At 41.8% G+C, this 23134-nt stretch overlaps 1 protein-coding gene across 6 annotated transcripts; it reads right to left on the reverse strand.

Annotated features, from left to right (window-relative positions):
• Nucleotides 1–1811: 1811 nt before the first annotated feature.
• On the reverse strand, nt 1812–20207 carry ptbp1a (polypyrimidine tract binding protein 1a). Of its 6 annotated transcripts, none has more exons than XM_080783915.1 (16): nt 20145–20207; nt 19150–19209; nt 18666–18696; nt 14241–14301; nt 13870–14042; nt 13329–13475; nt 12621–12794; nt 12362–12472; nt 11798–11990; nt 11476–11553; nt 10468–10631; nt 8899–8932; nt 7716–7808; nt 5118–5334; nt 4550–4627; nt 1812–4278 (listed from the first exon to the last, which is right to left on the reverse strand). In XM_080783915.1, exons 1-16 carry the CDS (start codon nt 20150–20152, stop codon nt 4146–4148), a joined length of 1755 nt encoding a protein of 584 aa, XP_080640041.1. In that variant the 5' UTR covers nt 20153–20207; the 3' UTR covers nt 1812–4145. The 6 variants fall into 6 exon arrangements, with proteins under 6 accessions (XP_080640041.1, XP_080640039.1, XP_080640040.1 ...); XM_080783913.1 differs by having other exon boundaries at nt 10468–10658; XM_080783914.1 differs by having other exon boundaries at nt 11777–11990.
• Between the last annotated feature and the right edge of the window lie 2927 nt (nt 20208–23134).

Genomic DNA, 23134 nt, shown 5'->3' on the forward strand with positions numbered 1-23134 from the left:
CTGGATGGATGAGTCTGAGAATGGTTCTCCACTTGAACCCTGTTTAGGAGAAACATACATTTAGGCTAGAGAAATAAATTACCCCCCTCAGCTCGAAGTATAAAAACAAAACAAAAAACTGATGAAGAAAGTCTTGATTTTAGCCTTCTCTATCTGTGATGACTGATCAGCTAACACTGTGTCCATTTAATAGTCATCTTTGGGGTATAGGCCTACTATACTATAGTAACTTAAACTAGCATGTGTGTGGCCTCAGTGTTTGCCAGTATTGGATTGATTAGAACACATTGCTGATGCAAATAGGTCCCAGATGCTGTGTGATCTCTCATGGCTTCACTTCATACTAGGGCGGCTACTCTACTCACACATGCAGCTCTTAGAATCCTGAATGAAATGGCCTATTAGGGTCAGAGTTTGAACATAAAAATGTAGATATTTTGGATCAGGATATTATAGTTTTTTTTGTTGTGAAATGAAACGGTCAAAGGTCAAACTGCTGTTCAGCGCACATCCATCAGAATAGAGAATAAAATGTAGGCCGATATGCATAAACACTAGCCTACATTTTTAAGTATCCCATGCTATTGAAATCAAAATTAATTTGATTTAATAGGCATAGGCAATGGCCAGGCCTACATACTCTGAAAACTGAAGACATGCAAACTGGCCTAAAAAAAAGAAAAACTCAAGTCACATAGTTTGATGATTGAGTAAACTAGAGTACATTGAAATACAAATACGATATTTCATATGTAAGCTACATAGTAGATAGACTTCTGAAGCACAACCACATGTTGAGGTTTTACCATCTAAAAAAAGACTGCCATATCCAACGACTCACCACTTAAAAAAGCAGTAGGCTAGCCGCTAGCCTACAGTTTTACTTTTCATTTTGCATGGATATTGGATATTATCCTCAAATGAACACATAAATTAATGCAATACAGCTTTGTTGTAGACCCTACTCATGTGTGATTTGATATTAAGTTATAGCCTATATTGCCTTCAAGTCTCAATTGATCTGCACTTCATTATATTATCCACATAGTAGCAAAATGCAACCACTCTCAGCTACTACAAATCTAAAAAGCCCTACTGGAATGACTCTTTGAGTCTTCTCCCATCTCATTTGTTCTCCACTCAAATGCTATAAGGTTATCTGAGGTTAATCCCCCTAATGCTTTGTAAGGAAGCTGCAGAAAAGAAGAATGCAAGGAAGCCAAGGAGACACTTGAGAGATTTAACCAGACTATTGACATTGTGTGAGTGACAGGTAAAGTCACCTCTGTCCACTACCCGCTTTCATCATCACAAAGAGCAAGACTTCCACCTAGTGGTTCCAGTGGTACATACCCCCGCTTTACCTCAAACATGTGTAGACAAACATTGTCCATCAACTGTTTGCCCAGATATACACATTAGCCATATTCATTTCTAATGTAGGCATTGGTATTCTTCAGTTACACATCAGGGTTTCCATGACAACTCAACCAGCCACACAATGCAATGTGACCATTAGTCACTAAGACTTGCATATACCCTGCCATCCATCATTTCCACTTATTTTTCATTAACCATATTTTTGCAAAAGCCTCCAGATGAGTGTATAAATAAATTAACACAATCAAGTCAAGGCTTAAATGGGATGAGTATGAAGCTGAAAGTGCAGTAGAAGGATTATGGTAAAAACCCATCAGTATAGTCAAACAGAGTCAACAGCACAGGAAACGTAGAAAATGTTATGAGGTTAACAATACAGAACAGCTTCACAGAACAGAAGTGGGAAGAGACAGAAACCAAACGAGTCCAGATGAAAGAAAGAACAAACTAAAGATTTATTGAAGGCAGCAGAAAAAGTTAAGAAAGGAACAGAGTAGTCAAGGGGGGCTGCGGGGCACATACAGAGACACTTTGTGTTCAGATAAGATTTAATATCTTTGTGATACAAAAAAAAAAAAAAAAATTACAGCTCCAGAGAGCTTAACAGATCTGTACTGTCGTTATATCAAAATATACATGTTTGAAGATAAAGTGGATATATAATCCAAAATGATTTGTGGTACAAAAACATGAGTATATACAACCATAAACCCTGCTTTGTATAACGCTCAACCCCCCCGCCCCCTGTATAAAAAGGAATGAAAAATAAAAGCTTTTAACAAGTGGGGAGAAAAAAGAAAAAAAAAAGGGGGAAAAGGAACTACAGGCATATACACTCTTACTACACCAATGTCACAGCTAGTACTGTGGTTCAATTCAATATCCTTTCTAGAGCATTCTCTACTGATGTAGACTCTGAAATCAATAGGGGGAAAATAAAGTACAGTAGGACTAGTGACTCTTATCCAACACATTGAAAAGTGGGGGAAAGGACATTTGAAGCCTCAGCTATGCGTGGATTTGGGAATGTGGAAAAAACTTTGAGGACACTAGGATGAACAGCAGGGGTTTAAGGTACTTTGGTCCTTAACAGCAATAACCGTTTGTGGCTACATGAAACTTGGTGAAACCATGCATAAGAAATATTTCCTTACAAAAATAGAGACAGAGCATCATCTGTGTCTGGTCCAAGACTACTGTGGTCAAGGCTGTGGAAATTTGTGTTGTAGGCACACAGGAATGTGTCAATGTTAAGACTTCAGCGTGAAGGTGCAACTCAGACCTAACTGGGAGACAAAGTGCACTAAGAACCTGACTGGAGCCACGGTGGATTGAGGAGCAAAAGATAACCGCCCTTCCCACTTGCTCTGAACAATATCTATTGGGCTTATAGAAACACAAAACAGCCGTTTGACTTTGTGGTGTTGACCGACACGACTGCCAACATTGACTGAGACATGTCTCCAAGCAACCGCCCCCTTTGTCTCAATCCAGGGTATCTGGATCTTAAAATAAGTGAGGGCATACAGTCATGTTTGAGTAAAAGAACCTGAACGAAAGGTACAACTAGGGGTCAGCATCCTAGACCAGAGTGTTTCTGCCATAGGGACACCAGTAACTTAGGAAGTCAAGGCACAGTGATTGTTCTCAAACCCAGCCGCTACACAATACAGTATAGAAGTGATATACATATATAAATGCTAAGATTAAAAACAAAAAGGAGCAGACAAGGCGTCTACGTATAGAGGAATATAATGAATAAACAAGGCCCCAGGTACAGTGGGACCCCTATTGAAATGGAGTAAATAAAATTAAGATGGGACTTAACAGGACAGGGCTGGAAAACAGCTCTCCTCCTTGCTAATGGAGCTAAAGCACCTAAACAAGGCATCAACAAGATCTATTGATTTACATTCATATTTTCTACATATATTGGGCCTATATGCACACATGCTTCTGCTTCTTGAAAGTGTAATTAAGCCAAATGAGTAATTAAGCCAAATGATCCCTTGCCCCATGCCATTGCTGGTACAAATAAAGAAAGGCATGGGAGGGCTTTCTGAGAGCCATCTCCAAATGAAAATACAGCAATGTTTAAGGCAATCTGGCTTAAGCAAATTAAGGCACAAGGCTGCAGAGGAAAAATATATATATGTAAAAACCTTAATAAAGGGCCTATAGCTAGTGGTATGGATCCCTGTTGAAGGCAAAGAGGTGGGCATCTAATAAGAATATAATAAATCAACAGATATTGAATTGGAAAGAAAGTATCCATGATGGTCTACAAACGACAAATTATTTGTGTCAAGTCCCTCCGACTGGCCCAATAGGTTCAAAGTGGCTTTTCAAAAAAGGCACACACAAATATAATATATATCTCCATACAAGTATCATAGTAATAGTCAAGGAATGCTGAAGTGTGTCTGGAGTGGATATGAAACATCCACCAAGTATACATCCATGATGAAGGGTGTATATTGTTTAAGCAATTTGGTCTACTAAAGTGACAGTCTATCAGCTGACCCTGATTTCGCTCCAAGATCGTGAGACATTTCATTCAAAAATGTTGTCCTTTCCACAAAAAGCCTTTGCACTCCCGATGACAAAATATTATAACTTGGGCATTAAGGAATGGATGCATGTATGCAGGACTCAGCATTTTGGAATGAAATGCAGCCAGGAATGCACAGCGGTGGTTCATCCCTCTGAAGGTAGACTCAAGAGAATCTCAGAGAACTCAGACTTGGAGGGAGAAAGGAAGCGCACTAAATGGTGGACTTTGAGAATGAGACTCTGAGGTGGTGGTTCTCTCCCAGGTCATGGTTGTGGAACTCAATCAGTGACTCGATGGCCTCCTCTACTGAGCCCATCTGGATCAGGGCCATCTTACGGTCCTTCCTAATACACAGGCAAGAGACAAGAGTATTATTCATCAAGGCTACTGGTAAGCTGACAAATGTGCTACACGTCTGCGCCAGTGCAGGCTGTTACAAACCGAAGACTATTTTCTCCACAAAATGTCTTTATGTGGAGACGCTAGGGGGGGAAAAACCCTTTATTTCCCTCGACTGTACACAAGCTATTGAGGTCAAGGACGGTTTGGAAGAACTAAAGTAATACAACACAGGCTGGTGAGAAAGCATTTAAATAGTAAATTGAATAGACTTACTGGAAGAACTTGAAGGCCTTGACTGTAGATCCTGAGCTAGCAAACAGTGCTCTGAGTTCATCCTCCACCACTGAAGGCCTGTCAGGGAGGGGCACAAAGGGACAAGAGACACCGTTTAAACATAACATGAACTGACAACATTGGTTTGTGTGTTCTTTATGCATTAACATTAGTTCTTTGTCTTTCAGAGTACTTTGCTAGAGACACGGGAGGGATAATTAAAGCTAATAGCTGCGCCTCTTGAGTAGCATATTTTTAAAAAAAAATAGTCAGAACCACTTAAACGCAGTAACTAAATATAGAAAGGAAAAATATGCATAATGAATATACCCCACTTTCACTGATAAAGAGAAAAGCTTAGAGCACAAGAGAGCTGTGTGGGAATAATAATAATAAATATGCAGCAGCTCAGATAATTAACTTGGTACAAGGCAAAGGCAACACCCCCAACCCATTTTCTCTTTCCTCAGAAATCCTGATTGCATTAAGATGCTTTGACAGTACTATGTAATCACACAAATGAAAGAAACATCTGTATGTGTGCTGAGAATCCCATAGTGGCACTTACGGGATGTTGGATAGGTGGAGTGTGGCAGAGGGAGGGAAGATGTTGGAGTAGTTCTTTGAGCCGGGCTTCTTGAAGCGGTGCAGTGGCGAGTTGCCATAGTCCTTGGTGAGGCCCTGGTCCTCATAGCCCTCCCTGGGCAGCTGTACTGTGGTGTGCTTGGACAATGTAACACGCATGGCCCTGCCATGCAGCCGTTGCCCATTCAGGTGACTCATAGCTAAGGGAAGAAATTAATTGCGTTACCAGCCAGTCCAAATGTGTTAACACAAATTGTCTTGCTAGTGTTAATTTGTCATTTAGATTTGGCCCCGAGAAGCCTTACTTGGCCCTTTTCCCATATGCTGGGAAAGTAGCACAAACTGGCACCACAGGCTTTACCAGAGGCTATTTGCTGATCTGAAGAGAACAGGATGTTTTGAGTAAATATTGAGTAATAGCCAAGTCTTAATAGTAAGGGACCTGCTGCTTGTTTCTCCCCCCCCCCCCACATGTAGCATATAATAAACATTAGCAGCATATGGTCATGTAAATAGAAATGCAATCCCTTGTGATTGCTACATTTAATAATTAAATGGATTTGTACAGCATTGTAAGTTAAGTGAGTTGTGTAAAATAAAAATAAATGCATTAAACTAGGGATGGGAAACATGTCCTGGTTAATAATCGAGAACTTAATTAGGTTGACGACAATAAAATAAAATTCACTCTGTCCAATCGCGCTCAGAGTAGACTGGCTGGTTTGAACTAGACTACATACTTTATCAACAGCTAACAAAACCCCAGTATTGAGAATGAGGTAGGAAGAGATGCTAAGAAACATACCACGCAACTGCAGCAACAACAGTTAACTGATAAAAGTACATGGTGGAAGAACTCAACCAGCCTTTTCTCTAGAGCTGAAATTATCAATTATTTTCTTAATTATTCAGTACTTTCCCTTTAAATCAAGATTAGTTTTATATAAATTCAACATTATAAAATTCTTATTTGTTCATTACCTACTAAATTGATAAGTCTGATTAACCACTTAAGCATAATTTTATACAGTACATTTTATACAGTGCTGAAACAAAAAATGCTGCAATCAAAAATAAAATAGCGGATTTACAAGCTCACACATCACAATGCAAGTTTGTACATAAATTAATGATAAATGAACAAAAAGCTAAATAAATCAAATCCCCCCAAAATCGATTACTGTAGCAACCATACTGTTTTCACAAAACTAGTTAGTAAAGTTAGACAATTTAATGATGGATGTCACCAGTCATAATACAGTTTTGCATCATCAGCGCTGTCAGTTCTACAGTAGAACTGTCAACTGTGGTAAAATAATGGATCACTAACTTACAGTTGCCCACGTGTACAACGTTATATATTAAAACTCTAATTTACCACCAAAAGACTCATGGAGTTTAGTTTGTTCAAGTTATTCACCAGCAATATTTAAGAAGACTGTATATGAAGGTTGCGATGGATGTTTGCCAAAGTATTAATCAACCGTGAACGAATAAAGCTTGTTGCTTCCGAGAGAATTACAACCAGCAGCTACCAACCTCACTTTAATAGACTGCCAGGTAGTTCCCTGTACCACTCCAAACTCTGACACAGACACGTGTCCACACAGTCGGCGACAACGCAGCTGGCAGTCATTGTCTCCACCAGGCCGAAGGCATGGGGAGAGAGCATGTTTTGCACTCCGTCCATCCGTGTTTCTTTTATTCCACGTCTAGTTAACCTCACCTCACCAAGCTTTCCACCACCTCGGAGGAAAGCCTGGTCTGTATGATCCGGGCGGGAGCGGATGATATCGTTACGTCATGTTGTAGTTTTGTTTTGTAGTCGACAGACAGGAACAACAGGCAGCGGCAACTTCCTTTTCCCTCTCAATAAAAGCTCTCGTAACCTGTAGCTTTTATTGAGAGAAAAGGAACTAAGGAAGTTGCCGCCGCCTGTTGTTCCTGTCTGTCGACTACAAAACAATACTACAACATGACGTAACGATATCACCCGCTCCCACCCGGATCATATACCGAAATGGTGCCCAGGCTAACGTCTAGTTTGCACAGAAGTGCTATTCCAACATTGCCTAAATTGTGTTGTGGACATTGCCACAATTAATACCATTTACGGTTACAATAATGACATGATAATTTAAAACTTATAAATTCTATTTACATTAAACTAATGTGCTATGAAAGCAAACCAATAGAAAACAGTTGACGGATTAGAATCGGTGAATAAAGACGTTCGATAACCATGTCTCAGTGGAGAGACGAATGAGAACCTCTGAAACCCTGGATCAAGGCTATTATTCATCCCAGCAGTCCATCACACATTTTAAGGCTACTTTCACAGTTTTGCTACTTGTAAACATACCGTCATATTATCCATTACATACATATCAGCCTATAATAAGAATGAAAGTGGTAGCATTTTTCATTGCATGGGGGGGGGGGAAAACAAGTAAATCTTGTGCCCAAAAAGCTTGCCCACCCCTGCATAAAAAATGTACAAGCTTATTTAAGGCCTCAGAGGTACAATACTATAATGGTGAAATGATGGTGAAAATGAATGTGAATGGTGCAGTGTAGTTACCTAGTTGAGCCTGTGTGCCATCTGACATCTGGATCAGAGCATTCTCCTTTTTGTTGAACAGGATCTTGACTCTCATCACATCACCATATACACCTATAGAATTGACAGGGATCAAAGGTCACGAAACAACTCGGTTCCACCAGGAAGAACCATTACAATGTCAAAATCTAACCTGGAGCCACAGTCAACCACAGCAAAGAACACAATCTGAACATAGAAAATCAGGGACGTGGGTACGATATGTTGTATACAAAGACATTAGTTATCATCAGAATCACACTAGGCTACTCATTCTCTGGCCATGTCATTCTGTAAGAAAACTACAACTTCAAGCCTACAAATGACTTCGGATGAACACAAATAAAAATGGAAGCTAATTTCATGTTTGTGGGCGATGAGTGATTTGAAGGGGGTGGGGGGGGAATAGTCTTAAGGAAAATGTGCGGGTTTGATTGGCAGAGTCATGGTCTTTGATAAAAGAGTAGACTTGAAAGACAGGGAAACATGCAGGAGAAAACTAAACATGCAGATAAGCTACATAATATACACAGCAAAATAAATCAAAGAATATGCGACATAGTCCCTGGGATATGTCTACTGACAGAAACATCTAAAAAGCAGCAGCATTTTCATAAAGTGAATGAGTGAAGGCAACTGTGGAAAACCTTGACAAAATTGAAATTGCTATGAATTAATATGGCATGAAACCATGCCATGCGCAACCAAACGGTATTGGCTTTTTTAATCTCTTAGGTTCTGCTTTGGGATAGCTTTGGCCCTGTACCAAATTATCCCCACAATTCTATTAATGAGGGGGAGGTTTTCCATTTTGTTGACCAGTATCACAAAGAAAAAGAAAAAAACAGCAGGTTTGTTGCCTGTGGACAGTGCTGCAGCTTTCTTATGTTCTCACACTTTACCCAAACACTTGCATACACACACACACACACACACACACACACACACACACACACCCCCCACAACAAACCCACATCAAAAATGGGTCATACAAACACCTCCCAAAAATAGACAACCCCAGCCCCCTCATAGCTCTGAAGTCTGATGACACGCCATCAGTAGTTTAAAAAAATGAAATAAAAAAGGACATCATGAGACGAGACAAGCCCACCTTGTCAGGTAACAGTAGCAATAAAAAAAAGGAGATGAAAGAATGATAACGTACCGAAAAGAATAAAGAGGCAGTGTGGCGTAACGCTCTTTAGAGACAGCAGGGGGAGGCAGCGGGGCAGGAGAGAGAGAAGGGGGAGGGGCAAGGGAGAAGGGGGAACAGGAAAAAATAAAAAAGACGGAGTGGAGGACAGTGGAGTGGAGTCGGGACATGTCCGCAGGCCACAGGCAGCGAGGTCCACAGGAAGGCCACAGTACCATGGAGGGACGAGGCATGAGGGACGGAGAGAATGGAGAGAAGACGACAGAAAGACAAAGGGAATAGAAGGAAGGTTTCAAAAGGGTGGAAGGAGGAGAAAAGGATGGGAACAGAGGTGGAGGTGGGAGGAAGAAAAGTAATGGATGGAACAGAGAAAGGGAGGAAACGACAGATGGAAGGATGGTGATGATGGTTGGGGGGGCAATGTTGTGTATGGTTTTTGAAGTTTCAAAATGGGTGGAAGCCAAATTGGGGCACAATAATGAAGGGAGGATGAGGAGGGTAAGATAAAGAGTGAGGGAACGGTTGTCGTAGTGACAGTGGAATTAAGGACAAGGAAGAGGGGACAATTGGTCATGGGGGCGTGCAGTCAGTTGGCAAGAGTCCAGGTAGGTGTTTGTGGGGATATTTTAAAAAATAATAAAGGGGAGAGGAGGGGGGGGGGGGGGGGGGGAGGAGAGAGGAGATAAAAGAAAGAATGGAAGGAAGGAGGAAGTAAAAAAAACAAGGTCAGTATACACAAAGAAATGTAGTGCTTCAAGACAGTAGAACTGGCTAAATTAAAATGTACTGTCACTATGGGAACACTAGGAGAAACAAAAGAAGAGAATAAAGATTAACAATGAAATACAGGGGAAAGTCAAGAGACAATATGTACTTTTACTTTAAATACTGTTAACGACTAGCTGATTTAACGTATTTGACTACAGCTAATCACACTGGAAATGGCACAATTTTAAATTCATTTAAATAAACATAAATAAAGGCTACATATATATCTATGTCTAATGTAATGAATGGAATGGTCTATTTCTGGAATGTGCTAGACTATGCATAAAAACAGATAAACTAAATCATGAAATGTGTCACTCAAACATGAATGTGAGATCCAAAAAAGTAATATTGTCTCTCTAACAACTCAAGAATGATTTCAACTAATGGATAATAAAAATGAAGATATGAAATGGTAAGAATTAAAAAAAGAAGTTAGTTTGTTTTGGGTTTTTTATATAAAAAAAATCCACAGTGAACAAAAAAAATGCAGATCAGAAATGCAGCAAGTTTGGTCAAACACAAAGAGGAGAGGTCCTCAGAGAGAAAGGAGAGGCTTGGACAACCCTTTTAAAATGTCAAAAAGACAAGACTGTTCTCCCATTGATCTGAAGGAGAGTGAGGGGAAAGGGACATGGGAGAAAGGGGGAGTGGCAGAACGTGTGACCTTTCGAGTGGATGGGCAGAGGTTGATAAACCATGTTGTGACTCTTGAGGGACTAGATACAATCTACATTGATGCAGTGTCGCTCTGCACTGCATTGAGACAGTGTGCAGGTCGAGTGGGTCTGTCACCTGATGACCTGTACTAACCTCAGGATTCAGATTGCTGACCAGTAGGACGTTGTGACCCCCAGCGGCGGCTGAGAGCCCTGACAGGCCGAGCCTGCTGGCGGCAGCCGCTGCAGCCGCCATGCTACCGTGAGTCATGCCACCCAGAGATGCCAAGGCACCGGGCATACCAGGCATCGACAGACCTGAAGGGAAACAATGTGGTAAATAATCTGCATGCGTGCAGACATAAACACACACACGTAGACAAAATTAGCAAAAATGTAATCATAATATACAGTATCACAATTTCAAATACGCCGATCAGAAACTAGAAAAGGTGCTCCTTGGAGCACAGGTGTTCGCCAGCAGGTAGGTTACTGTGGGACAGCAATGTTCTTGAAATGCAGTCATTATAGTGTGAGTGGAATCTGTAGAAGTTGAGGGATAATGATGTTGATGAAGTCAAAGTTTTGCACTCAGACACCAAGCTCATATAAACATAATGTGTATAGATTTGCCTGATGTTTGGACAAAATGTGTAGGAGTAATCGGCCTCCTGGTGGCACTACAACAGGCCAATGTGAAAAGCGTGGCATTTCTTATTTGGCCTTTAACACCAAGTGTACACCGTTTAAGATTTGAGGCCTTTTTGTTAAAAGTGAACCACTCCTGCAAACTTTAGATGTAGAGCCAATCAGGACGGAATATGAAAAATCGGGACAGATTCGTCTTGACATGACCACAGAGATAACATGTATCGATTTGTGTGATGTTCGGACAATATCTAGCCATATCTGCTGGTGGCACTACAAGTAGCCGATGTGAAACATTTGGGGCATAGGTTCTGCTAGTATCCAGGGAGCGTGTGTGCACAGTTTCACGTCAATTGAGCCAACGGTACTGGAGAATAGCTGTTCACAGACGGACACACACAAACACACACACACACACAAGACAGGGGCCAAAAAACGTTTCTGCCACGCATTTCACGTGGCGTAGGCATAAGGAAAATCACAATGAGAAATAGCCAAGTGTCAGCTAACTAACCTGCTGCCTGTTGGATGGTGAAGGTCGGGGGAAAGGCATGTGCACCATAAGGAGAGGCGGAGATGAGCCCTGGAGAAGCTGGAACAGCAGGAGGGTCCACAGAGCAAAGATTAGTTTTCAAAAAGGGTACCAGCAATAAACACCAGGCCAGCGCAAATGGACAGGAAATACAGTAACAGGGAAGTGGCAACAGGAAATCCTGTAAAGCCACCTCCCTCCACTTAAAATACTGTGGTTAGTTAACAATGAAATGTGTGGCTGTAAGAGCAATTGGTTTGTATAAGAATTGGTTTGTACATACAAAAATTTCCATTGTACATACAAAAATTTCCAAAGGCAGCAGCTGCCATGGCCTGCTGGTGATCGAGGGAGGACTGGGACTCCAAAGTGGGCAAGTCCGGCCGGGTGTAGTCTCTGCTCTTGTCGTTGTTATACTTGACGTTGAGGCTGGTGAGCTTGGAGAAGCTGATTCTCAGTGTACAGCAGGCATTGTAGATGTTCTGGCCATCCAGGGACTGAGAGGGGACACAGACACATGTGGGTTATGAATTATGATTGTCAATAGGATACATTGCAGGGTTTCATTAATGTATTTCCAATGTATTTGTCCCGCAGAATGTTCAGCTATATAATTTACATGGTAATTACAGTGATTGGTAAGTCTAACATATGCCCAGCCTGCACCCTTCCTTGAGTAGGAGACCATGTTCTTATGTACTTCTGTCCCCCTATATCTATGCAACAATGTTACCAAAAAGGATTTCTGTACCCATTGTACCATACACTGATTCAGCTCCAGAAATAACCACCATAAAAGACCCAGTGGGACTAATCTCTGCTGAAAATAAACAATCGGATGATAAAGCAGATGTTTCGCCAATCTCACCAGTTTGGCATTCTGAGCTGTCATTCCATCAGCATACTGCACCAGAGCCTGAAACTGATTGTTTTTGGTGAAGGTGATGATCTTCAGCACAGTGCCGAACTTGGAGAAGATCTGGAGGAAAGAGACGCATCAGAATGTAAAAAATAAAGATTATAATGGGGTTGGGTTCAACTAGAAACTTGGCACTCCTTTAGAAGAGATGCACAACTGTCCAAAAGATGCGTGCCGCCTCCGAATAACTACTGAATGCATTAATTACCTGATGCAATACATCCAGGGTGACTGGGTAGAAGAGGTTCTCCACTATGACTCTAAGCACAGGGCTCTGGCTGCCAGCGCCTCCCATGCCTACTCCTGGCTCCCCTGGCATGGCTATGGCTCCCATTCCTCCACCCTGCAGTGCATTCACTGCCTGCAGCGCTGCTTGGGCTCGCTGGAGGACACACACACAAACCAAGAGACCAATTGGCATGGTAGAAAATCTGGTGTGGTATACAATATTATAGTGTGACATGACAGGTACAGCTATGTTTGACATGCAGCTTCGTTTTCCTTTAACCAGACGAGGAACACCCTTTCAGGGTTGTTGTTGCTATGTACAATATGTAGCAACATAAGTGTTCTAATTTTTGAAGTTTCAGTATACTTAGGTCAGGATTTTGATAATCGTTTTTAGAATCGGCCTCTGGTCTAAATGGGTTAAACAATGTTGTAACCAGTTTGGTAGAATTATCACGATGCTAAATGCAGCTAGTCTGTGACCCGGCCACAAATATTTACTCAGGCTCTGCGTCGAGCCTTGAACAGACGCTAAATAATAATGTCAGAAAGCAGGTCTATGCATACATATAGCATTTAGATTTAAAAAACTCGGCTGGTACGCTCACCCAGAGCAGTTCGTTAAGTGAAAATAATTGTACATTTCTTGAATACTAATCTTACAGAACCAATGTGTGTGTCATCATACCACTTGATTAGGCGAGTTGTCAGTCTTGAGCTCCTTGTGGTTTGAGTACTGCATGTAAATTGGGTGGTTCCGGATGATGGGGGTGACAGAGGAGTAGTAGTTCACCATGGTCTGTGCACACTCTTCACTGTTCAGCTCCAGGAACGCCTACAGGGCAGTGGACAGACATTTTAGTTATTACTGTCAAATTAATTCATTTTTTGGAATTCATTAACTTGTCTAACTCACTTGAATATAGAAACTTGTCCAACTCACTTGAATATAGAAACTTTAATTGGACAACATTACGCCACAACCCGAGTTGGATGGACTGAAGTGTCTAATTAATCTACATTATATTACAGTGATGAAGACATTTTCAAACGAGTTCCCTTGTTATGTCTAAATATCCAGGTTGAGAGCAAGGTGCTCCTAATGACAGTTTTGCCATCTGTTCAGCATTTCAGCTCTGGTTCTGAAGCTCATAGGCAGCCAAATGCTACATGTGGAAGTTCTAAATGGCTTACAGGTGTGCAATTATGCAATATCAGTCAGTTCATACCTGGTTCTTTCCCTTCAGCATCAGCAGATTGGTAACCTTGCCAAAGGGCAGGCCAAGCCCAATGACCTCAGCCTCATTAATGTCATTGGGCAGCTTGCGAACGTGGACGACACGTGAGGGAACTCCGGGGCTCCGGATGTCACCTTTAAATTTTTTACTGTCATTGCCATTGGCTGGAAAAGAAACAAGAAACATCGGACCAATCAGTAACAAGGGGCCAGATAATTAGAGCCAGCATCTCCGGCTTGCTTGCTGAATAATTAATCGATCGTCATGGCAACCGAAACAACGCACACATGAACACAAAACAACCAGCAGCCACTTGAATAAAGAGAAACCGATCCTCCATCGTAACTACCCCCAATCCGTACCTGAGCTCATGATATAGGGACCGTTGGTTATGCAGGAAGAAAATAGTTCGTCGGATCCCCTCTGCAAAGGGAGAGAGAGAAAACAAAGGTTCAGTTCAGTGCATTCTGAAGTGAGGGCACAGCGTGACAGGTGGAGCACACTCAGCGCTCATATTACCAAGCCTTTGTGTTAGGTAGTCAGGCAGGCAGTCATCTGATAACTAAAGAGGATTGAGAAAACACACTGAGAACCTTACTCGTGGAGAGAATACAGCGACCTAGTTCGCCAGAGGCCACAACTTTCCACTATAATCATGTATTGGCCCCTACGCCGGTTGATAGGCTCACTTCACTACGTGACTGCCAAGTTAGAACCTGTAAGTCACAGGAACTACAGTCTATTATTTTCTAACTCTGGGGAGCATTCCGAAACGATCACGTGATTTTACAGTAGTCACACCACACAAATTCAGAACAGCTCTAGAATGAGGATTCTCAGGGCAGTGAGGGATCCTCCCTACAACGAACCAACAGCCATTACACAGTCAAATCCTCAGTGTAAATTGAACCAAGTGCACATAAGGCTCCATTTGTTTACATTACAGCGAGTTAAAAATGGATAAGTTAACACTGAGGATATTACTGTGTACAAGCAATCCTCTCATGAGATAAGTGGAGGGAGGAGAGAAAGCACATTGAAGCTGCCTTCTGGGATGAGAAGAGAGAAAGGGATACTCCCAAGTCCCAACACACACCACAGTACTGTACTATCATTCTGAGACAGCCTTGTCTCGACTCTTACTCTAGTTGATAAAAGTGCTGTTTCAAGGCTGTTCACAGTATGTGTGTATCGTAGAGTCAGTGTTGGGAGTCACAAGGAGTGGCTCAGCAGCCTAAGCTCTATCACTTTACAATGGAAGTCCTGTTCAGGCTCAGACTGGGGGCATTGTTACACAGCAGCACACATATGGAGCCCCCAAGAGGACTCTCTTTGGGAGCTGAAGAGCCCTGGCGTGCATTGACAACCACTAGCCATGCAGGTCTACCGGCATTCCCCTCTGTATTGCGAAAACTTTAGCTTCGAGTGAAAGTTTTTTTGTGGGGGGAGGTGGAGCGTGTACCGGTTGGACTGTGAAAGGCCACTCTAGCAAACAAGACAGAATAGAGTGATCTTTGACAGAAAACTCTTGGTGAGGTGGCCGGGTTAAAGAACGTACTACTGAGGAGAGGCTGGGGGTACATACAGTTGTTGCTATGGGAGCACAACACTGACCGTTAGCGGCAGTATAAACTATCCTTTGACTTCCAGATGGTCAGGCTGACTCACTGAAGCCCTGTATACAAACGGAGTCTTCTATCTAGAGAGTTAGGAGGACGCAAAGCAACAGGCCTGTCCCCCTCCACTGGTGACGACACAAAAATGTGTTCCTGTTGATTGCAAGCCAATTATTAAAAAAAGAAAAAAATACTGAAAATATGACATCTTTGACTAATGCTCCAGGAGACTCTAGAAATCGAACATTTAATTGGCCAATTCAAAAACATCCCCCACCTCCAAAAATAGGTTTAATAAAATACTGCTACCATTTTCCATAAACAGGAGAGAAAAGAGCTGTGTATGGGAGACCTGTGCACAACTGGTCATGTGCACACTACAGAGTTTAATTTCCTCAAGTTGCATGCTGCCAACTTTAAATAGTGTGATGTGGGACAAACTTGACTTCTCTGTAAATGCCTAAGACATGACGATTTGCAAAAAGTCATTTACAAGTCACAACCTTAGCAATGAGCTTGTGTCATAGGAAGACCACAAATCTGCATTTGGATCCTGGGTAGCAAAAAGTACAAAAATAAAAAAGCAAGATCCCTTCAAGGTATGGCCAGCCCAGAACACACAAAAAGTAATTTATTTTTTTTACAAAAGAATGGGAGTGGTGTCTCAGAAAACCCTGCAATCACATTCCCGATTTCCTGTCTGCAACTCAAGGGTGTTGCAAAGATAAGATATGCCGTAAAGATAGTGAACCTCTGAGAAACTATATGCAAAACAGAGCTCTCCAATACAAATGACTTGAGTAGGAGTTTGTTTCTCCAGAAAGTCTCAACTCTCAACATGAATTTATTGACAGTGCAGATGTGGTAGACTGTGCGGAGCCTATAGCTCCAGCATGGCATAGTGACTGTATATATTGCCAAGCAGCGTTGCACTGCAGCTCAACAGACCAGCACCAAAGAGGAAGTGGATTAGGATCAGGCCATCGTCCTTCTGCAGACTGATGGTCAGTGTTCCATAGCAACACTCTTTCCTTCGACTTCCTCATTCTAATAATAACCATAGAGAGCCAAGGAAGAGGGAAAAGCCCGGCACAAAGGAGGTTCATAAAATGAAAGCTATAGCCTTGTAATACATATACACGTACACGCGACTTTAATACAGCATTGTCGCCCTTTGACGAAGGCGTGAGGCTGACATGACGAGAGCAGACACTAGATTAAATGACAGAGCAGGGATGAAAGAAGAACGAGCTAAAGAGTCAAGTCTTTGTTGGTTGACTGCGAAGACAAACCAGAATCATTCATCTGACACAAACCAGCTAAACGAGTACTGGCTTGCCTGTAGCCTTTGTTTGCTCAGAACTCTTGACAATGTAATGGTAACCTGAGGGGCTGATGTCTTGTAGCCAACCCACACGCTGAAACTGTATGAGTAGTCTTCTTTCATTAACAATGGCCTACAGAACTTGATACGGAACGCGACTCAAGGAACAATATCTGCCCTGCCCCCACACACCTGGTTTGCATTCACATGGCGAACGAAGAAAAAAAAAAACAGTAGGCTTGTGGAGAAAACTAGTTAGTCTAAGAATTTTTATGTATAACTTTCATAAGGTTTGCTTTGATAAGTCTTTCAATGCTTTGGGGCTTATTGCTATGGTATAACATTTTAATGTTATAATGTTAGATGCCAAAAATGGATTGTCCTGTATGAAGATCTGTTGGGGACCCCTTCATGGATCTGGAATGGGTGGGGGAAATTGGGAACAGTTCGTTGGTAAATTTACAAGCAAAAACATTGCAGGTAGAGGCGTGTTTAGTTAATGTGATCACCCTTGGCCAGGGTAGGGGGCAGGGAACTGTGCCACACTAGGAGGGGGCCCAGGAAGAGGAGGGGATTGGAATGTGACCGCGGAATTCCAGACACTCTGCCCAGACAGAATAATTACAGATTCCAGAGAAGCAGGATTCCATAACTCTGCATCAAAGTTCCCATAACATATCAAAATTAAGAACATGGGTAAGAGGGAGACAAAGAAACACTCAGGGCCAGGGGTTGTCACTCTCTAATCTCAGGTATCAATTGGTACCTCTTGAGGGACCATGTTTAATCATGCATGGGAAAACAATGGACCTAATTTAACTGCCCGACAATGAATTAGGGGGATGGGGCCAGTGTCTGATTCTCCTCTGGGTGCGTGTCTATCAGAGTGGATGTTTACACAGCAGAGGACCTTTGGCCGGGAAAATGAGGGGAGGCAGCAGGGGGAAGGTTACAACCCTCTGTTCTGTTCTGTTCAATCACTCCACCTACACGTCTGCTCCAGACAGTGTAACCATGGGTTACTACTTAAACAAGCATTTTTATTGGGTACACAAATACCAAACAACCGTAGTTTGCCAAACTCAAATGTGTTCCCGTTTAAAACATGTTCACACAAACAAGCTGAACAGACTTTTACCTTCAGTGACATAAGACTATAAAAGCCACACTACTTTCTCAACTTAATGAAATGCTCACCAACACAGTCATAAGAGCCCATCAATTTAAGCAGAACAAACAAAAAAACTTTGACAATCTGTTATTAGTGTGAGTAAGTTAAAGTAGGTCATTGTTACAGGACCAAAAAACTTCAAGCAACACAACATGATCCAGCTGCTTTCTTAAGATGCCAACAAAGACACACAAACAGGCTCTACTCGAACTGAACAACAGGATGTTTGATTTCACAACAGTCACAAATTCACAATGCAACACCAGATTATCATCATTATAATTGATTAGTAAAACGAATTATGTCCGCAGTCTCAGTGTTGCTGCAGCTTCCCCCCCCTTTTCATTTCTTGACCCCCTACTTGTTTTTAATAATACATTTTAAATGGTACACTAACTGCCAACTCATTGCACGTGATATATCGCTTTGGACAGCAGCTCTGTAATTATTGAGGAACTGCTTCCGGAATAACCACACGGACAGACTTTGTGTATCAGTCACATAGTTAGCAATACTTCTACATTTCTAATGTGAATACAAGATTTAGTTCTCTGGTTTAATTATCCATTTAAACACAAGGCATAGAACAAACATTTATTTCTCTATGCCAAATTACATAAACTGGTCAGTGGGAAAAGGCACATGGTTTTAATAAGGTGAATAAAGAGATGCCTACCTTGGTGCCAACTGATATGTCATGGACACTGCTGCGAGAGAAAGAGAAAAATACATACAAAATGTCATAAGAAATCTTACAGATAGACTTTTTAAAAAAGGCATAAAACGCAGTTCTACTCATTGGGAAGCATACTGCTCACAGAAAAGACTAAGAGACACTATGTTAGCCACAGGGCAGGCAAACTATTTGACTTCCTCATTCAGATATGATGAGAACATGTTTCTGTATGCTGCAGGGATCAGCATAAAGGAAATGCCTTAGAAACACATCAAGTGACATGTAGTCATTTATTATTTAAATTATATAAATATCTTAAATAGATTTTTTTTTTAAAGACAGGTGAAACGGTCTGGATGACTCCAAAAGTGTGTGGAGATTTATCTTCTTTAAAAAAAAAAGGCAACACATATGGAATAAAAATGTTGTGGGGTCTTAATGTATTCTTTAAAAAAAAGGTGCAAATGCATCTGAAAACACTCACTCAATCTCAGGGACGTTTACGTAGCCGGCTCCCAGGGGGTACAGATCAGCGTCTAGGCGGCTGTGGACGGATGGAAAAGATAAGATTAATTAAAAAGATTGGTAATTCGAGACGCTTCATTCTTAAATGATGAGCAAACAGACATCAAGCAAGTTTAACTTGTTGCTTGGTGGCGGAATCCAACAGAACAACATGCTCACTTTCTGCTCGAAACTCCCCAACTATGTCATTAGGTGGTTTAATAACATCCATCAAAACAATGCAAAGTAAGCTCGTAATAATAAGTAGGCTATCTATTACACACCTTACCCGGACGACCAACGTTAAGAAAAAAATGCCTTTTTAATTAAGAAACGCAACGAGATCAGGCATCTTCAACAACATGGCCCTGGCACTGAACGGACAAATGAATGCGGAAATAAGACACGTTGCTTTAGAGTTCTCACGAAGTTGCCATGGTTTAGGCCTGAAAATAGCAGATGTACGAGCTCACAAAGCGTAGCACGTAGGACACGTTGTGGGTTTGTAGATCGGCTATTTTCAGCGAGTTAAAAGCATCTTGCTAATGTTACCTACCCGACGTTACTGCCCAGCATTCACTTAACACCACAGCCTGTCAAGACTTGAAAACTTAAGACAAGACGCGATCAGAACCAAACAACGACTAGCTTAGGTTAGTTTGACATCCTTTAAAAAAATAACGTGATGTGCGCGAGACAACAAAAAGTTGCGGACGTTATGTTAGCTTTATAGTAACGGAGGAGGAGGCTAACCAACTAGCTCCGCAGCTAACGCTTCTTGCTAACTGTTGCATCTGTTTTGAAAAAAGGAAAAAAAAATGTTTCAAGTAAAACTTTCCACTAATATTCCACATTGAAGAAATTAAGCCCCGCGATGACTCTGTGTTTACAGTCGGCACATAATAACGCACGTTAACGTTTATACTTAATGGTTTTTAAAAAGTGTGGTATAAATGCGGATCTTTTTTTACTTACCCGTCCATTGCACAATAAAAACTGCAGGTCTGAAGCTGAAGGTAGGGCGGCAGACTTGCTTGATTTTCTTACAAAATGGCTGAACGCGCAGGAGGCGGACGCTGATTAGTCCAGCCGCCTCCAAGAGCCAAATAGAGGCGGGGACAAGGAGCTGCCGGCGCCGTGATTGGCCAAGACGACTATCATTTGTTGGGGGAAAAAGGGGTCCGCGTAGTCCGCGGCAAATTTCCAGATCGAGTTCAATCAATCATTTATTACATGCTGACGTCGTGTTAAATTAATTTACGCCGCCAGGTCCAGCTAGGTTTCAGTTGCCTGCCCGCCCCTCAGAGTTACGTATTTGTGTGTGGCTGCCTGGCCTGCAGTGAAATGAATGTGTGTCGTACACTCGGAGTCGTAACTCCATGTTTGGGTGAACTTGGGTCTCTGAAAAAGTATCTCGGTCCATGGAGAAAATGTCCAGTGGACAGCAGCACCTGGCGCCCAGTAGGCCTACGTCTGTACACCAGCAGCTAACCTCGAGTACAAAAGACGCACTGAATAAAACCCATAGAGACAGTTACAGTCTATGGTTACAACACAAGTACCACAACGTTTTGAGAACATGGCAAGTGTCAACTTTACGTTAATTTACTGAGAAACTGTATAATAGGAAGACGAATAATAAGAGTGAATAATGTTTGGGGTGATTCATTCTGACATTTTCTTCTACAGACTTGTGTGGTCTGTGACGGTCCTGACGGACGGTGTCTCTGCTGACAAACTGGACCAGGTACACACACACACACACACACACACACACACACACACACACACACACACACAGGAAACAACTACAAAACACAATGGCCTGGTGTGTTTACAACCATAACATATATTGGCATTTGGCATAAACCTGTATTTTACATAAAGCAATATAACAAATTCGGACCCATATTGTTTGCCCCAGCAGTCATCAGCCACTGGAGTAGTGTGGTGGTGGCAAAAAAACACCCCTGACTTCAAAGCCCTTTGAATTGACTGTCCAGTGTCCACCGAAACAAAACATGTGACAAAGAGCTAGAGTTTCTACAGGTAAACACCACCACACTACACCACACTACTCCAGTGGCTGATAACTGCTGGTTGGTAAAACAATATGTATTTTGTTGCAGAGCAAAGCTATACATTTCACAATCATTACTGGATTGGATATCCATCAACTTTAATGTTGCAGCTGGTAAAAGTGGGGCTCGACCTACAATGATACATCATAATTTATCAGTAGTTTTGTAAAAGAGTAAAAGCATAATATTTTCCCTCTGATCAGATGCTGTGGACTATATAAAGTAAAATGATATACTATAAGGGAGGGACATAAATTATACAGTGGTGAGAAGTAAAAGGGCTGTACATTGAAGTAGGTGGTGCTGACACCAGGCAAGTATGTCTCGGGCTCTCGGCACAGGCCGTTGTATTAACAAGAGGAAGGTTATCACACTTTGTGTTAGCAGAGATACCATTTTGCATAACACTCAATAGGATGATTGGTATCGGGGTTTGTGGTGGGCTGAGAAATGCATCCCACCAGCACAACACACCCATCATTGTGGTGGGACTTGATTGAGGGTGTGGTATTTTTCGTCTTCTTTTATTCAGAAATATACGCTTTTAAACAAGGCACACCCATTCCTTTCAAATGGTAATGTCTTGCCTCCACCTCCATGATAGCTGTCTTAGCTTAACCATGTGGGTCTTTTATTTGAACAAACCGTGTGGACACACTGTGATAAGACTATTGCCTTGCGTGTGTGTGTGTGTGTGTGTGTGTGTGCGTGCGCAGGTGTGCGTGTGTGTGTGTGTGTGAGAGAGAGAGAGAGAGAGAGATACAGAGAGAGAGATCATGTGTGTATGCACAGAGGCAACTGCCCAATCATGGTCACATTGGTCAGGAGTATGTGGAGTGCAGTCTCTGGTCTGGTTTATGTCTGTCTTAAAATAGACAGGTATGAATTATTCTGCTTGTTATTGTTTTACATTTTCAGGTAAATAGTTCTTATTTGTGTAGAACTGTATGTCTTTTTGTCATTTGGTTCTTATTAAGTTATTATAGCTCCATCTTGCCATGTTTTCCAAAAGAGTAGAATTGTGCCCTCTAGTGTTAGTCCCTTGCCAGCGCATTCCTTGATTTGACTCAAATAGGGGCTAGTAAGATATTTTTGGGGCTTTTTACCCCATTATTTGATACTTTAGAACAGTAAACTGACATCAAATGGGGAGAGAGAGAGATGGGGAGTGACACCACGCAGCAAAGGTCATCGTGATTAGCAGCTTAGAATGAATTGAAAATGGAGGACCCTGATGTAAACAAGTCTTAAGGTGGTTGCACACTGGACACGTTTTTTGGATTTTTAGCTGCATTTTCCCGTCGGCTTTCCGAAAAACGTGTCCAGTGTGCAACCACCTTTAGTGGTTTTCATGGTTTCGTTCTCAAAGTAGCAAAGTGGTTTGAAATGTAGATTTGTACCCATTCTACATACTGTGAAATAAAAGAAATGTCTACTCTACGCCAGCCACCCGAGCCTTGAAATGGTTTCCTTGAACCAAGGAAATGGAGAATGGTATTCTCTCCTGAACCCCTCAGCAACAGTTGAACAATGTCATTTTCACTTTTAATTTTGACCATCTGTCTTCATATCTTATACTACCACAGTAAATACGATAGATGGTGTTTGTGTCTGAGTGCACATGGCCATGTGTTTGTGCGTAGGCGGAAGCAGATCTCCACAAGAGTCCCCCCTGTATACCCATCTGTGATTGCTTCCATTAATGCCAGTTAATTGCAGCTTCATTCATTAGAAAGCCAAGATGCCAAAACCACTCGTGTCAGACTCATTACCCAAAGCTCACCACACGAAGTTGTGTGTGTGTGTGTGTGTGTGTGTGTGTGTGTGTTGGAGTCTTTATTGTGTTCTTTTAGTTAATTACATACACACAACACAACACTTGAC

This window comes from Protomyctophum bolini (genome assembly GCF_963924005.1).
Source record: "Protomyctophum bolini genome assembly, chromosome: 15".
NCBI lineage: Eukaryota > Metazoa > Chordata > Actinopteri > Myctophiformes > Myctophidae > Protomyctophum > Protomyctophum bolini.